Raw genomic sequence first — 17,010 nt, 5'->3', positions numbered from 1 at the left:
GCTGCCAGAGACTGAACTGCCTCCGTAGGGTGGAGCCGTAAGTCCCGGTGGCCCCTGGGAGGTGAGCAGGGTCACAAGAGGTCATGAAGGTAGGGCCCCATGATGGAATTAGTGCCTTTGTAAGAAGAAAGACGGGGGCACCTGGGGGGCTCAGACGGCTAACTGTCTGCCTCCCGCTCAGGTCGTGGTCCCAGGGCCCTGGGATTGAGTCCTGCGTCGGGCTCCCTGCCCAGCGAGGAGTCTGCTTCTCCCTCTCCCTCTGCCCTACTCCCCACCCATCTGCACTCACACACTTTCAAATAAATACAATCTTAAAAAAAATTATCATGAGGGTTTAGTCAAATTCAAGTTACCCTCCTGTAGGGATCAGGATCAGACAACGGAAAGAAAGCCACGAGGCTGTCAGTATGACCGAAGAATCGCTGCGTGCGCGGCGGGGGACCAGGCCGCCCTCTGCTCGCACCTGCAGCCCAGGCTCACCTTCTGACACCAGGTATGGGGGGTGGATCATGGCTTCCATGGTCTCCTCCAGCTCGCAGAAGGGGTTCTCCTCAAAGATCAGCGTGTACAGCGTGACCCCCAGCGACCACATCTCCAGCTCCGGCCCCTTGTACCTGCAAGGGGGGAGGTGCCGTTGGGGGCACGCCGGGGCTGGGCCGGAGCGCCAGGCGCTCCCCACGTGCACCCCCGAGAGCGGCCCCCCGGGGCGTCCCAGCCCTCTGCGACTACAGCCCCATCGCGACACATCTGCCCCAGCCAGCCATGCTCCAGCCACATGCTGGGGAGGGAAAAGAAAAGCCAACTTCGTGCTCGGGCAGCTGAAGGAGGCCCCGGCCAAGCGAGGGTGCGCGAGGGTGCGCGGCAGGTGAGAGCAGAGCACCTCCTGGCGGGGGCTTCCTGCAGGTGGAGAGAAAGTGCCGCGGACAGAGTGGAGGCTCCAGCCCACGGAGCGCAAGCGGGCCAAGGCATCGGCAGCCACCTGGGGGGGGGGGGCTGGCCCCGGGGAGCCGCTGGCCACTGAGGTGGGGCCGGACGCCGGGAGGGGTCTCAGGGGCTCGCGGCACTGGGCGGGATGAGACCGCAGGAGCCGGGCCGGGAAAACCCCGCTCAACACTGTCTTGTGCTGATTAGAAAGAGACTTCAGGAACACCGGAGAATAGAGAGAAAAGCCCGACAGGCTGCAACGGGGAACAGCCCGACGGGAGCATCTGAGGCTGGTGGCCGCGCTGCAGCAGCCAGACGCCACCAACACGGCTGTGCTCCAGTAAAACTATAAAATCCAGTGGCGGGCCGGGGCTGCTCAGGGCCGGAGCGTGCGGTCGCCTGGACTGGAGGACACACAAACCGTGGGGGAGAAAGCAGAGCTCCTGAGGAGGGAATCCAGAATCAGACCCGAAAACCACCGGCGCAGGGAGGACGTGGCCAGAGGACCAAGGGGCCCCAGGAGGCACCTGCAGGCCACGGAGGAGGGAGGCCACCACCGCCCTGCGCTCCCCTGCTCCCCTGCGTGAGGCTCCCAGCCTGCGTGCAGGGCGTGGGGTGAGGAAGACAAGCCAGAGAACACACGTCATGGTCCTGGACAGGACAGGCACCCCTCCACCTCCGGTGGCCAAGAGCACGCGGGGGGCAATGGGTGATGTGATCTCCAAGGCCCTTCCTGGACTGTCCCCCCTTTCAGCTGCTCCTCCTTTAGGGGCCCCGGGGTGCACTGAGTGATGGGAGAGGAGCTTCCTGAGCATGACCCAGGCCCCCCAAGGCCCGCAGGCTCCGGGGCAGGGACACACCGTCCTCCGCACCAGTGCCCCCGACGCTGATGTCACAGCGGTCTGGTGCTGGCCACCACCCTGTCCTCAGCACGAGGACACCCTCTCCACCTGCTGGAAGCCCGCACGTCTGGGACCCCTATTTTGGTTTTTCGCCTCATTCTCCACTTTCAGTCACATAACAGTCCAGACCTGCACCAAGCACATGGCCACCGCCCACCCGCCCACCGAGGACCACGACGTAGGTGAGCCCTCAACAGCCCTGTCACCAAGAGGCACTGAAGCCGCTTTCCCACCCAACCTCCAAGGGCCTGGGCTCGCGACGGACGACGTGCGGTACATACGGGTTTCCCATGAGGACCTCGGGTGCGCAGTACTCGATGGTCCCACAGAACGTGTGAAACAGCCTGCCCTTCTCCAAGTAGGCGGCGGAGCCGAAGTCGATGAGCTTGATGGTGAAGTCCTCGGCGATGACGATGTTCTCGTCCTTGATGTCGCGGTGAATGATGCTCTTGGAGCGCAGGTAGCCCACCGCCGCCACCAGCTGCAAGCAGGGCCCACAGGCACTTTTTAAGAAAGCAATTCAAGTAAAACCCGCGTTTAAAACGAGGACTAGCTAGAAAATGAGACAACAACAAAGGAGAACCCCCTTGTCTAACCCTCCTGACCCGGGGGCCGGAAAGGCCGTGGGGACGGGGAGCTGGCGAGGCCGGTGGCAGCACCGCAGGGATTCTCGTTTCAAACGTCGCTATTGTCACTGTTGGCGATAAGGACGCCCAGTGCACCGTTAGCTGGGACCAGACTTTGTCTCGTGGGGCTGGCCGCCGTGGCCGCTCGCGGACAACCCCGTGCCCCAGCACGAGCACTGCCTATGCGTCACTCACCCCCCAACACACGGCGTGACGCTCTCGGGAGGAAGGGCAGCCCAGCCACGAGCAGAGGCTCCAGAGACACGTGCTGGGCGTGTTCGTGAGTGTGGCCTGGGCGTGAAATGGGGGGTGGCCCCAGAGAAGGCCCGAGCGGGACACCCTGGGCTCACAGGGGAGGAAAGCGCCTTGGCCAGAGTTCACACCGTGGTTAGGGGCGGGGCTGAGGGCAGAAGACGGGTCCCCAAACCCCGCCTCGGGGCTCCGGCGGCTTCTGGGGGGCAGCCCCGGGCAACGGCCCCACTCTGCAGGGCAGGGGCTACTACGGTGCACCGCGGTCCGCCCAGAGCTGCACAGGCCCACGCCACACGTCGGGTGGCCGAGACGAACAAAGGGGGGCCTCCGGTCAAGCTTAAGTAAGATCGGCAGAGTTTCTGACTGCATCCCGCGTCGCCAGTCATACCTACCAGTCGACGGCGCCTTCGTGGACACAGTCACCCGACTGGACAGTTCGATGCCCACGAATGAACAGCCTGCATCAGGCTTTCGTTAACGGCCGGCAACTGTGCCCAGTTCATCAACTTACGACAAGTAAACAAACGCGTATTTATGCGCACACACCTGCAAACACATGCGTATCTGCGCGCTCACACACAGCCAGGCAGGCGCAGGTGCACACGGGTGCACTCGCGCTCACATGCATGTGCACACACGCTCACATTCGTGCCAGGGCCCAGCTGGGAACAGAAGCCGTGGGTTAATCTGAACTTGGAACGTTTCATTGAGGTTTATTAGTTAGGAGCAAGGGGTTACCTACAAGGTATGAAGGGACCGTGAGCCCACCGGGAGAAGCCGGTGTCCGCAGGTTGCTCCCTGCCCTCGCCGCCTGAGCGGGCCCTGGCGACCGGGCGCCGGGAGGCAGGTCGCTGATGAGCGCACTGCACGTACGCACTGACCCATTCCTACACGCGATGGCACGTCCGTCTGTAAATTCACTGAAGGGGCTATAGATACGAAACTACGCAGCACGGGACACGCTGGTTACCAGATCGACGGCCCCAGGATGAACAACTGGAAGGGAGCAGCTTTTAGCAAGTGACTCTCGTCGTCGTGCCATGCGGTCTGCTTGCCATGGAGATTCCAGAAACAAACGTCTGCCGCACGTTACAGCAGACAGGATGGGACCTCGCACCACAGCGAGAGGGCAGACGGGACGGCCTCTGAGCAGAACCGTGACGCCTGATGCCTACAGGCCGGTGCCTGAGCCGCTGAATTTCAGGAACCCAACAGCTCCTGGAGTTTACAGCTCTGAGTACGAAACGTCCACGTATGGGGGCTGGCATTAGGAATGGCGTCCTCGCCAGGAAGCAGTCAGAGAGCAAATCTGGGAATAGCTCAGACCCCCTCCCCAGGGAGTTCTCCACGGTTTCCAGGGAGCGAGGAATAGTGTAGGATGAAGCCAGCACCTTCTCCTTCAAACTCAAAACAGGAGTGACTGTGTCCCCTCCACCCCTCCAGCCTCTGTCTCCCAGGGCGCCTGTTTGCTGATCACGCTCCCATTCCAACAAAATGACAGATGGACAAGATCAACACACACACAGACACGCAAGGGACCAAAACAAATACCGTGCATCCTGATACGTTAGTCAGCCGGACAGCACTCACCGTGGGCCGGTCACTGGGCCGCACACGCTGCTGCGAGGCCCTCCCGGACTTCACCCCAGCCCCTGCCCTCGTCACCCCACCATGATCCCTGCTCACAGACTAGCAGCGCCTTCCCGCTGAGAGACGGCAGCGCGCAGCCTCAGAGCCGCCCCGATGCCCGTGGTGGCTGAGGTTCACACCTGGCGTGGACATTGTATGAATATGAACACGCTTTCATCATTAACCAGACTTCCCCGGTCAGGCCAGCACGGCGTCTGGCCTCCCATGCGTATCTTAACATACAGCTTACTCCATAAAATCCCAAGTCTGGACGGCGAGACCGTAGCTCGCAGGCAGAGCTTTGCAGCCTCGGGACCCCGTGCCCGAGCCCCCGGTCTCCCCGGCGCGGCTCTCTGGGCTGCTCACCTGCCGGAAGATGTAACTCGCCAGAGGTTCGTCCAGACTGGGGTGACGGTCAATGAACGCGAAGAGGTCCAGGCCGGAGCCGTGCTTCTCCATCACCAGCTGAAAGAACCCTTGGTTCTCAAATACGTCCAGCACCTGGAAAAGGACAGAGTGGGGTCTGGGCCTGCGGAGGTGCCTTCAGGACCACGTGCTCAACAACGTCCCGGGCGCGGTCGGGGCACCCGTCAGCGAGGAACAGCACTCCACCTTGATGATGTTGGCGTGCTCCACCCTGGACAGAATGGCAATCTCTAAGGTGACTTTTCCAAGTTTGGGATCCTCGATCCAACAATCCTCCAGAACCTTCTCCTTCTTAATGAACTTCACCACCACCTACGAGGAAGGCAGAGGAGACGAGTCGCTGCCAGCGAGCCTCCAGCATCCCTTGGAAGGTGGCGCCCACTGCCTCGTGCCGCAGACACAGCCTCCCCGCGGACCACCCCTGAGCCCGTGGCGGGGGAGAGGAAACCCAGGGGGCCCCATCCACACACACACCAGGGACGGAGAGGCCAGCAAGCGGGCGGCAGGGCGTGGCGGAGAAGACTGGAGCTGAGGGGCCGCAAAACCCCATCACCCCCTTTCACTGCAAGGGCTGGTGCCCCGCAGAGGAAATCTAAGAGGAGGCCCAAGGACTGGAAGACACACAAGGCCGTGCCCCACGGCAGCTGGGAGCCAGGCGGAGCGCAGCCAGCCCCACAGACACAGAGGCCCCGTCACCCCGCGGGACGACCGGAAGTGTCACGGGATACGCCGTGCTCAGGGAGGCGAGTGCTGGCTACGTCGGGGGCACACGTGGCCGAGGGGCACACACTGAGCCGGGACGCAGGCCAGGCCCACCCCACGCTTCAGCGGGAGACCCGACCGGGCGACCCGCGAGCCCCGCCTGGTGAGCATGTCATCTGCAGGGGGACGGCGCACAGCCTGCCACGTGGGTCAGGAGGGCAGGGTGGAGGGGTGGGGGGCTCCCCGTGAAGGGAGGGCAGGGAGGAGCCCGACGGAGGGTGGAGGGGCACAGGCTTCGCACCAGCCATCAGTGGTGACATCGTGAGACAGAGGGCCCCGTGCTTCCACAGGCCGGAGGAGACATGTGAGAGGAGGCAAGAGGCCAAGGGCACCAAGGCCGAAGTCCTGGCGCCCGTCCCCGCGGCCAGGTGGGGGACACGGAGGCTGCGGCCGGAGGCGGGGGGGCCTGCCGCCCGTCCCACTGCAGGGAGGAGACAGAGCTGCTGCTGCGAGCTCCAGCACGCGGACCGCGGGCCTCGGGGAAGGTAAGAGCGAGAAGGAAGGAAACGGGTTAACAAAGAATAAACTCTCTTCGGGTAAAGAAAAAGTCAACGTTGAGGTCAGAGTCCTAGGAAGCGTCAAGTGAGGATGCAGAACACACGGGGACACGTCCTGGGGACGCTCCTGAAGTCCAAAGATGACAAGGGAAAACCCAGAAAGAGGAAGACATCAGGTTGCTCTTCAAAAGCACGTAGAGGACAGCAGAGCCGGGGCCCAGGAGCTCGGGAGAAGCGGCGTGGACGGCCACGGCCCGCGGGCATGGCCACCCGTCGGAACACGTGGGAGGACCGGCGCGTGACACCCGCACCTCCTTCCTGGGGCCGGTAACCAGAGTGCAGCCCACGAAGACGGGACACGGAAGCCAAGCCGATCCAGAGACGGCGAACGAGGCTCGCTCCCCGAGAGCCACACAACACGCCGAGGGAGACGTGAAGGCGTAGCGCCGGGAAGGACGCCCAGGTCGTGCGTCACCAGAACCGCTCTGTGACGGTGGCCGTGCCGACTGCCCCTGCGGCCGCCCCCTCCCGGGCCCGGGTCCTGCGGGCCGCTCCGGGGTCGCTGGCCGGGCCGTGCTGAAGGCGCAAGGAGGCTGTGAGGAGAGAGAGCTCCAGGCCTCCTTGCTCCTCCCTTCGCGTCTAGGGGGTTCCCGATCCATCTCACAGAGGCAGAGGCAGCAGCGGAGCCCCGAGAACTAAGCCCCTGTGAACCCAGCAAGAGCAGCAGCGCCACGGCCTCTGGGAGGCGGCCACAGCGGCGCAGAACCGCGCCCTCGAGGTGCCGGTACCTGGTAACCGCCCAACGCAAACGCAGCAAGATGAACCCGCAGAAGATGCAAGGAAACAAAACAAACGGGATTAATAAAACATGATTCTTCGACAAGTCGAGCGACCGCAACACAGGGTAACACTAGAGTCGGGGCGGCTGGGGAACAGGGACAACTGCGGACATATCGTCACACATGCTGATGCGCAGAAACACTAACTCTGCAGGCCCCGTGAACCCCGTGAAACACCGGCCAAAACACCCCCAAAAACCGGAAAACCAAAAAACAGATGTTACGAAATGTAAGTGAAAAAAAGAGATCCCAAGTAAAAATACCAGCAAACCAAACTCAGCCGGGCGTCGGAGGAACACCATGAGGCGACCCAGGACTGGCTCCGTGGGCAGACGTCGTGCTGTTCCCTCCGTCGGCAAAGGGAACGAGGGCACGATCGTCTCAACAGGTGCCGCACAGGCGTCTGGCGGAGTCAACACTGTGCTTCCACGGACGCCTCCGGGAGCCGAGGACACAGCGGCGCCACTGCGGGTCTCCATCTGGAGCAGAGCGCAGGAGCCGAGGCAGGAGCTGGGGGGGCCGGAGCGTGCCAGCTCCTCCGCGCAGGGGCCCAGCTGGGTCCCTGCAGGACAGCGGCCACCAAGCCCCCGGGAACCCTGCGGGCCGGGACGGCGGTGGCCCCGACGCGACACAGGAACGGGGCGCAGCTGCGAGAGCCGCGGGGAGCGCGGGGAAGCCGCAGGCGTCGAAGGCCTGCGCAGGGCCACGCGGGACCATCACCATGTCAATTCCTTGGTCACAGAACGCTCGGTGACAGCGCAGCCCCAGCAGGACCAAGGGGGCGGGGGGCAGCAGACTCTCGGGCTGCGTCAGGGTGGCCATGAGCCCGGGACCCAGACGGTGCACCCGACCCGGGCCGGACCACGCGGTGCTTCCCGGGACCCCCTGCCCCGCGGCGCCCACGGAGCTCCCACGCAAAGGCGGTGATGCCATGGCTGCGTCAGGGCTGCGGCCCGGAGCCAACGTACCTCCTTGTTGGCCTCCTTATCCACCGCCGTCCAGACGAAGCCGAAGGCCCCGCTGCCCAGCGGGCTCAGTGTGAGGTACTTGTGGGAGTACGCGCCCTCGCAGGCCGCCTGCCCCTCCAGCTCCACGGCCCTGGGGGCTTCTTCGAACCAGGGCTTGCTTCTCAGACCCTGGGGACCGGGACGGAGGGGCCTGAGGGACCACACGCGACCACAGGAAAGGAGGCAGCCGCAGGCAGACTCGTGTCACCGGGTCCCCCGCGCCCCCTGTGCCCCGCTGCGCTCCACGTGGGCCCAAGCAGCCCACCCGCCGACACCCGCCCGCACGTGAGGCCGTCGCAGCAGAAGGCCCAGCCCAGAGGCAGCGCGGAGGAGGGCGCAGGGCGGCGGCCGGCGCAGGCACCCACCTCCCCGACGCTGGAGCCGGAGGCCTCGCACACGGAGTGGCTGGAGCCGGGCAGGCTGGCCAGCAGCAGGCGGGCGCGCGTGGCCGAGTCCCGGGGGCCATGCAGCAGGTCTTTGACAAGCCAGCAGCAGAACAGGGTCGCCGCGCCCTGGAGCTCCACACGCTTCACCTCAAACTGCACACCTGGGAGGGGCGGGGAGGGAGGGGAGGTCAGCACGACGCTTCCCAGAGAAGGACTGCACACTCCCCGCGTGGGGCGGGAGGGGGAAAGGCCTGGAAGCCCGCCTCAACCCCCGCCCACCCGCCCACCCGCCACCTCGGTGCCGGCTGCCAGGAGTGCGCGTGGCTCGGCACAACCCCGCACGAGGACGCACGTGCGTACGTGGGTCTACACGGCCTCTGGGGCGGACACCGAAACAAGTGGGGTTATCCTTAGAGGGCGAGTACAGGTGACCTGAGGTCTCTGTGTTGGCACTTCTGCTGTTTCTACAGACCACACCGAGTACGGGCATCGCTTTCCAAAGCTGAGGAAAAAGCCTTGGTCGTCAACACTATGAATCAGCAGCAAGGAAACAGCTGGCCAACGTGACTCGGATCCGCTAAGGCGTCAGGAAAATAGGAAAGTACGACAAAGATAATCAGCCCCCAAGGGGCCCCTGACGCCGTCCTAGAGCGGAGCCGCCACCAGCAGCCTGAGCCCCAGCAGCGCATGTGGGGCGTCCATGGAGGCCTGGGTGGGGGATTCCGTCCCGGGATGCAGACGGCGGCTTCCAGGGAGGGACACAAGGCAGCCGGGACCTCAGTCCACCCTCCCCAGGCACCGGCACTCCCAACCCTGACTTTCAAGAGAGGACTTATCACTGCAGCTCCCTTAACACTTCTGCCAAAACCATTCGCAGAGGGGAGGGGGTACAGCCCCGTCAGACCCCAGGACTGGGAGGTCCTGCACCCGGCCACGCTGCGCTCCAGCCCAGCCACCCGTGGGCGCGACAGGGCACCGCCGCCCGGCACATACTCAGCTGCACTCCGTCCCGGTGGTAGCAGCTGCCGGCGTAGGTCCCCTCCTGGATCCCGTGCTGCGTGCACATGTCCCCGGGTGCCACCAGGCTGTCGTCTCTCACAGGCGTGGAGGTGACCTGGAAACTCAGCCTGGGCTCCTCTGACGGGCACACGTCCACGGGGCCAGCCTCCGGCGCGGGAAGCACGCACGGTGGGCTCTCTCTGCCGCGCCCTTCCCCGCGCTCCGAGGACTCCAGACAGGTCTCCGAGAGCTCCACTCGATCGGGCCCCAGACGGCTCTCGTGAAACTGCCGAGCCTCCCCGAGATGCAAGCACGTGCCGGTCAGGAGCAACAGCTCCCTCTCATCCAGAACATCCGGCCTCCGTCCGTGCAGACCACTCACGTCCACATCGGAGCCCGCCGGCGAGGCGGAGGGCGTGCCCACAAGCTCAGACACAGCGCAGGAACAGGTGGACGAAGTTCCATCCGCCCACTCACTGAAACGCACTTCCTTGAGGTTCCAGGAGAAGGAATTCCCATCGGCCTCCTGGGCCTGCACTGCGTCCAGGACCCCGGGGAGGTCTGTGGCCAGGGCATAGCAGGCGGAGGAGCTGCCCACGCGGCTGCAGAGGTCCCTGCCTCCCGGGTCACACAACGACACGGGGGGCGGGAGCGGGGGGTGCTCTGCCGAGGGCAGCTCACTGTAAGAGACACCCAGGGGCCCCACAAAGCTCAGTCTGGACAGCTGCTCCTTAAGCAAGCACGTCTGTATCTCCTCTCGGTCATTTTCCACAGCCACCCAGGGCTCATCCAGCGTCGGCGTTGAGAACAGGAGTCGCGCTGTCCCAGGCGGGCTTCCTGGCTGCGTGCTCTGCTCGCCCCCATACCCAGGGTAGGGCATCGGGAGCCCCTCCGCTGCCATCTGGCCCGCGGCACGGGGCTCGGGCATGACGGAATCAGCCCGATGGTTGGAACTGCTGGCACTACTCAACCCTGTCCACTCTAGCTGAGCCTCCTGATAGAGGCCACACAGTTCAGCGTTTCTGCTCCTGCCCTCAGCTAGAGCTGGGGTCTCAGGTCCTCCGTGGGAAGCAAACGTCCATGTGACCACTGGGTCACACCTGCTTCTTCCCACAAGGTCCTGTCTGAGGCTCTCTGGAGCTGCAGGTTCCTCTTGCCCCAAGAGAGTGTTCCACTGGTCCTTGGGCGATGACTGTTGTCTCTGGGCTGGTGGGCTTCCTCCTGGGATGTCCTGCTGGTCCCTGGGTGACGACTGTTGTCTCTGGGCTGGTGGGCTTCCTCCTGGGATGTCCTGCTGGTCCCTGGGTGACGACTGTTGTCTCTGGGCTGGTGGGCTTCCTCCTGGGATGTCCTGCTGGTCCCTGGGTGACGACTGTTGTCTCTGGGCTGGTGGGCTTCCTCCTGGGATGTCCTGCTGGTCCCTGGGTGACGACTGTTGTCTCTGGGCTGGTGGGCTTCCTCCTGGGATGTCCTGCTGGTCCCTGGGTGACGACTGTTGTCTCTGGGCTGGTGGGCTTCCTCCTGGGATGTCCTGCTGGTCCCTGGGTGACGACTGTTGTCTCTGGGCTGGTGGGCTTCCTCCTGGGATGTCCTGCTGGTCCCTGGGTGACGACTGTTGTCTCTGGGCTGGTGGGCTTCCTCCTGGGATGCTTTCCACTCTGAGGATTGCAAAATGGATAATGTAGTTACTTACGGGCCACGGAAGAATAAAAGGAGAGATCACATGGACACCCCTCTGTTAGAGGTGAGTACAAAGCATTTAACACCATAAACTGTGACCACCTCACAGATTAGCAAAGATGACACTGAGCGCCCAGGACCATACGCTCAGGGCTCCGATCAGCAGTCTCATTTCACAGCGAGTGGGGCTCCCTGACAGCGTGCAGCCAGCCTCGACCCACTCACAAGGTGCCCTGGGGAGGTGTGGGAACAAAGGAGAGAGATTTGAGCGTTCTGTGCACCGGGCAACGTTGACTTGTGACTGGCTACAGATGCCATCGGGAGTCACAGCCGACAGGAAACAGAAGCTGGCACAGGGAGGCGGCCACGGAGGGGAGGGGGTGCTCACTGGTTCCTAAGCCGATGTGAGCCCACAAGCATGGTGAGCATGAAGGCCACTGAGGAAGGGGCTACCTCAGAGCCCAAGGGTGACGGCAAAGCCAAGGGCCCTGGGTGGAGACCCCACCCCTGCAGCTGGCGGGTCACTGTGGCCCCACCAGACATTGCCGCTAAGCTCCAGCCTGGGGGCAGCCCCAGGCCTGACACCAGCAGCAAGACCAAGAGAACATGGCTGTGCCCTGCCTCGCTGGGGGCGGACGTGCCGGTGATCTGCTAACATTATACCAGAGGTCTGTAAGGAGGCATAAGGGAGGACCCAGCACAAGGACAGGTTCCACAGAAGGAGCTGTGAGTGGGGCTCTGAGGAACAGCAGCAGTTCCCTGGGGACACTGCAGGGCGGGACAAGGGTGTGTAAAGGCCAAGGTCATCTACGGCTCACTACATGGATCTCTATCCATCCACCCCAAGCCAGAGACCGGCCCTGTGCCAGCCCCCAGGGAACAGAAAGGTCTCAATCCCCTTTCTAAGCAGTGTGGCCAACCCCTCCACGGTGGGCACACGGGGTCAGGCCCCAGGGGAGTGCAGGCAACTCCTCCACAGTGGGCACTCGGGGTCAAGCCCAGGGCCAGGGTAAGGCAATCTTCCAATGTGGGCGTGTGGGGTCGGGCCAGGGCAGCACTGCACCTGCATCCCATCCCTCACATCCCCAGCAGCCAGGTGTTGCAGGGTCACTAAGTTCTGCCCACGGTAAGGTGAGGAAGTGGTAAGTAGGCTTCTGAGAGAGCGTTTAAGTACAGGGGAGGCTCCTCTCCTCCCTCCTGCCCTCCTCTCAACTGCCCAAGCTGGCACCGGGCAGGACCCCCAGCAGGGGAGCCGTGGGAACCTGAGACGCCCACCAGCTTGGCTCAGGGATGCTTCACTCGAGGTCACAACACCTGATCTACAGTCTCACGACCCACTTGGCTTCATTATCAACTGGCTATAAGCCCGAGTAAGGCTGAGCTCCCAGGGCTCCTGGGACAAGTGGGAGGATCAGGAGCCAGCACCACCCCAGGCCCCGGGACACAGGACACTCCCTCCGTCATGCTTCTGACCTGCCTTCCCACCTCCCCGTCTCACTGAGTCAGCTCATTTTCTGCTAAAGGGCATTTCTTAGGGATGAGCCCTCAAGTCTTTGCAATGTTTGTTGAGTGAGTGATGAGTGGGAAAGCAAGGGAATGAGCGAGTAACGAGAGAATGAATGAGTCAGTAAGTAAACGAGCGAGTGCCGAGTGAGTGAATGAAGGAGGGAGTAAGTGAAGGAGTGAATGAATGAGTGTATGCGTGAGCATGTCAGCGAGTGAATAAATGAGGGAATGAATGAGTGAATAAGCAAGGGGTGAGGGGGATCCCCCGGGTGGCTCACTGGTTTGGCGCCTGCCTTCAGCCCAGGCTGGGACCCCGGGGTCCCGGGATCGAGTCCCACATCGGGCTCCCTGCATGAGCCTGCTTCTCCCTCTGCCTGCGTCTCTGCCTCTCTCTCTCTCTCTCTCTCTCTCTCTCTCTCAGGAATAAATAAATCTTTAAAAAGAAAAAAAAGGGGGGAAGGGGTGAATGAGGGAGTGAATACAGGAATGAGTGTGTGCCTGCATGAGTGAGGGAGTGAATGAGCGTGTGTGGAAGTGAGCGAGTGAAGCAGCACAGTCACGGCTCCTGACCGGGGCGCTGGGCTGGCGCCAGAACTCGAGCGCACCACGTCCCATCTGAGAGCCGCCAGGAGCCCAGCCCGGCTGGGACCCCCAGCCCCGAGCCTCGCAGGGCTCCCTCCAGGGAGGCACCGGGACTGTCACTTTTTACTGTTACGCTGCTGCACTTGGGGAAGAAAAATGCACATATTCAGGCATATTTTTTAAATAATTTCAAGAAAACTGAAGAACATAACAACGTGGAGAAATCTCACAAACTGATGAGCAAAAGGAGCCAGACATAAGGGACCGCCCAAGTCAAGTTCAAGGACAGGCCCCCCTGACCCCTGTGCTGCCCCGGGGCCCAGAGGGCACAGGCAACAAGGACCACGGGCTGCACGCACACCCGAGGCTTGGTGGGCCAGCGGGGACCACGCGAGCCTCCTCTCGGCTCCCCTGCCATTTCCACGTTTTCCAGTGTGAACCTGCTCTACTCTCAAGACAGTACTTTGTTATTCAAAAATGCACAAAGGAAACGAATACAAACGATTTTTAACACGGAAGGTTGGGCTTCCATCAGTTCCCTGGAGCCCCTGTTTCCTGGCCCACAGGACGGGCACCAGGGCAGGGCACGCGGGAGACGAGGCGCCCCGCAGGGGCCAATGCCCGGACGGCAGCGCCCCAGCTGCGGCACCGGGACTCGCAGGTGCTCGCAGGCCCCCCGCCGCCCTCACCTCCACACCGCGCCTCCCTCCACGACTTACCCCGAAGTTGGAGTCGGCAGACGCGGGAGGGAAGGGGGGAGGCGGTCTCCAGGGTCCGGGGCAGCAAGGGTGCCCACGACGGCTTCCGGGGCCCACCCTCGCTCCGGGGCCTCGCCCTGAGGCTGAACGCGGTCTCCGGCGAGCGTGCCGCCAACCCTTAGACCTGGCCGGGACAGTAGGAGAGGTGGGTCCCGACCGTGGCACACCTGCCCAGCAGGCCTCCTCCCCTCCTGGGACCCCATCCCAGAAACCCCGCCAGCCGCTGTCCGCGGGGCCTGGGGCCACCCACCCCCCCCCCGCCACCCCGCAGCCCCCGCCTGCCCCTGCTGCGTCCCGGGCCCCGGCTCCAGCCACAGGGGCCCACGAACACGGGCGCTGGCGCGAGGGCCTCCCCAGGGCTCTGCTCCCACTCCAGGTAAAAACCAAAGTCCCCGCCGTGACTCCCACGGCCCTGCGGCCCGACTCCTGATGCCCTCGCCGGGGTCCCTGGGGAGAGGCCACGGCCACACCTGGAACTCCTCTGTGCCCAAAACGCCGCTCCTGCCTCCTCGGTACTTCATGGAGAGCCACCTCCACAAGGGGCCCTCCCCGGCGGCGGGCCCTGACACCCCACGTCCCCCGGCTTTGCTTCTCCGCACCTATGCCCGCGTGTCACCGCCCCCTACTGGCTCTGGGGCGGGCACACCGCAGGGTGACCGGGTGGGAGCCGGGAGCCTGCCCCTTCAGGGCCCTCAGAAAGAACCCCCGCCCTGGCCGGGGGCAGGCTGCCCACCTTTCCAACGGGCATTTGCACCACCGCAAACAAGCACTCATCCCCACGAACCCAGGAGCGCCACTTCCAAGGATTCACCCTGAGGGGACACAACTCTCATCACTGCCCCTTCCCGCCGTTTCCTACAAAGAACATGCATTAAACACGCACACAGACGGAGGACCTGGAATCATGGATAAAGAGGAAGGGAAATGTGACCTAGTGCTGGAGAAAGAGCCAGGAAAAGGGAGAGTCACCCAGACCGGGCGCAGGACGCCCCGCCGAGAACGCCGGTCGCCGAAGCGCGTCAGAGCCCAGCGAGGCAGCCTTTAAAACAGAACGCCACAACCCGACCTCTAGGGCCCCCACTGCGACCTGCGGGCACGGGCCCTGGGGGGAGGAAATCTCCTGCAGAGCCCGGGAAACTGTGCGCGGCCCTCTTCCTGTCAATGACTGTCAAGCCCAGGGAGGTGTGCAAACAGCAAGTCCGCCTTCCGGTGACCGCACAGGGCCGGGACAGCCCCCAAGACAGCCCCGAGACATGCGATGGCTGATGCTTGCCGCTCCCCAGCTGCCCCCTCCCGCAGGAGAGCAGAGACCGGGCCACGAGGGCCGCACCATCAGCGTCAGCCCCGCTGGGCGAGGACTACGGCGAGCGGGGAGCACTCCCGAGGCAGAACTGGGGAGCAGCTCCTCCTTGCTCCTTGTCCACAGAAAGACGAGCAGCAAGGGGGCGGCCAGGCGGCCCCAGTGTCTTCCCAGGAGCACAGCCACCAGCCCTGCAGCCCTGTGGCCCGGTGCTCCAAAGCCACTGCGGGACCCTTGAGGGCAGGAGCTGTGCGCCCACAGTCTTCACGCACCTGGCACCTGGGACGCTCACGTGCTGGGGACTTGGAATACTATTAAATGCTAAGTTAAAAGGTGGAAAAACATGATGAGCACGTATCGCTAGGACGGTTTAACTTAGGGGATACTGGGATAGGCTACATAAGGCTGCACACATCGACTGGCCAACAAGTGACTTGTGTCTTTGATACAGGCACCTGGTGACAAGAAAGCCCCCGGGAGCCTCTCTGTGCTCCCAGGCGTCCCATCCCCTCGCCCCGAGGCAGGGGGCTGCCTGTGCGGTGCACCTGGGAGAGGAGGCAGGGCTTACCTGAGGCTGTGCCAGCCAGGTTCTGGCCCTGCCAGGGGCCCGCACTTGTCTCCCTGGGCCTGCTCTGGGTGCCGATATCCAAGCGGTCGGCCAGGTCTGGCAGTGGTAAGGAACCGTCACACACAAGGTCCATGTAGTGGTAGAAGCCGGGGATCAGGAAAGTGATGTTCTAGAAAGCAGACAGTGGAGAGGGTGCACGCTGACCCACAGGGCCGTCCCCCCATCTGATCTGGGGAGACGACGAAAACAACGTGAGCAAGTCTCTGCACGAGGTTAGCAAAGACTCCAGGTCTTACTCCTTTCCACCGACCCACAAAGCCCCACTGACACTCAATGTGGAATTCATGATTTTTTCCATTTTCTTATGAAAGAAACAAAATTAACGACCCTGATGCTACTTACACCAACACCTCCGTGTCTTCCAAGCAGATGTCTGGCCTTGGCCCCATGTTGCCCTTAGGCCTGAAAGCCACGTTTGCAAACCTCACCTTCCACGGCTCACAGGCAGTGACAGGTGCCCAGTGCAGGGGCAAGAGGTCCTCGGCACATGAAATCGGCCCCTGGGATCCAGCAGGTGCCTCAGCACGAGGGTCCCAGGCCCAAAGCCGCAAGGACTCGCGCTTTCTCTGAACCCACGTGTGAGCCCTTCTCCCAGACGGTGCCCGCAGCCGTGTGAATCCAGAACACAGTCCGACGTCGGAGGCAGGGCGCCTCCACCCCACAGACTCTCTAAAAGGGCCCGTGCCCCCAACATTCCTGCAGGAATCACTTGTCTAGAAATCACACTAAGGGCGTTTTCATTAACTTCAATCAGAGCTTGCCTTCATTTAACTAAATCTTAGCGTATTTGCTCGTTACTATTTCAGAGAGGGACTTGTTTTTGGAGCCTCAAGAGGTTAAATGTCGGGCAGCCCGGGTGGCTCAGTGGTTTAGCGCCGCCTTCCGCCCAGGGCGTGACCCCGGGTCCCAGGATCAAGTCCTACGTCGGGCTCCCTGCATGGAGCCTGCTTCTCCCTCTGCTTGTGTCTCTGCCTCTCTCTCTCTCTCTCTGTCTCTCAATAATAAATAAATAAAATATTAAAAAAAAAAAGGAGGTTAAATGTCTGGCTGACTGTCACTGGGTCTGGGGTCAGCCCCACTGAGAATGACAAGAGGGGGCTCTCCCTCCACATGCAGCAGCCCGTGGGGAACAGGGCACCCAGTGAAAGGCTGCAGGCACTGAAGAGCCAAGCCGGCCGGGCGCACAGGCACAGGGGCCGCTGGGCGTCAACGTCGACACAGCACGCAGCGGCCTCTCCTTCCCCCGTGTGCCCCTCCCAGGACCTAGGAGGACCCTGGGACCATCCCAGGAGGGGCACACCACAGCT

General features: G+C 63.0%; 1 protein-coding gene across 6 annotated transcripts in view; it reads right to left on the bottom strand.

The window, feature by feature from the left end:
• PASK (PAS domain containing serine/threonine kinase) overlaps positions 1–17,010 on the bottom strand; it is a 34,918-nt gene that overhangs the window by 1,568 nt on the left and 16,340 nt on the right. For 3 of the 6 annotated variants that reach the window (XM_041765489.1, XM_041765492.1, XM_041765493.1), the window contains 10 exons: positions 15,644–15,812; positions 13,737–13,899; positions 9,244–10,907; positions 8,230–8,411; positions 7,826–7,993; positions 7,121–7,336; positions 4,946–5,071; positions 4,700–4,834; positions 2,108–2,307; positions 481–614 (listed from right to left, as the gene is read on the bottom strand). In XM_041765489.1, the coding sequence (XP_041621423.1) occupies positions 481–614; positions 2,108–2,307; positions 4,700–4,834; positions 4,946–5,071; positions 7,121–7,336; positions 7,826–7,993; positions 8,230–8,411; positions 9,244–10,907; positions 13,737–13,899; positions 15,644–15,812 (3,157 nt within the window). The other 3 variants (XM_041765491.1, XM_041765490.1, XM_041765494.1) reach the window with 3 other exon arrangements.

This window comes from Vulpes lagopus, chromosome 8 (assembly GCF_018345385.1).
Source record: "Vulpes lagopus strain Blue_001 chromosome 8, ASM1834538v1, whole genome shotgun sequence".
In the NCBI taxonomy this organism is placed as follows: Eukaryota; Metazoa; Chordata; class Mammalia; order Carnivora; family Canidae; genus Vulpes; species Vulpes lagopus.
This window is presented reverse-complemented; position numbering and strand designations above follow the sequence as displayed.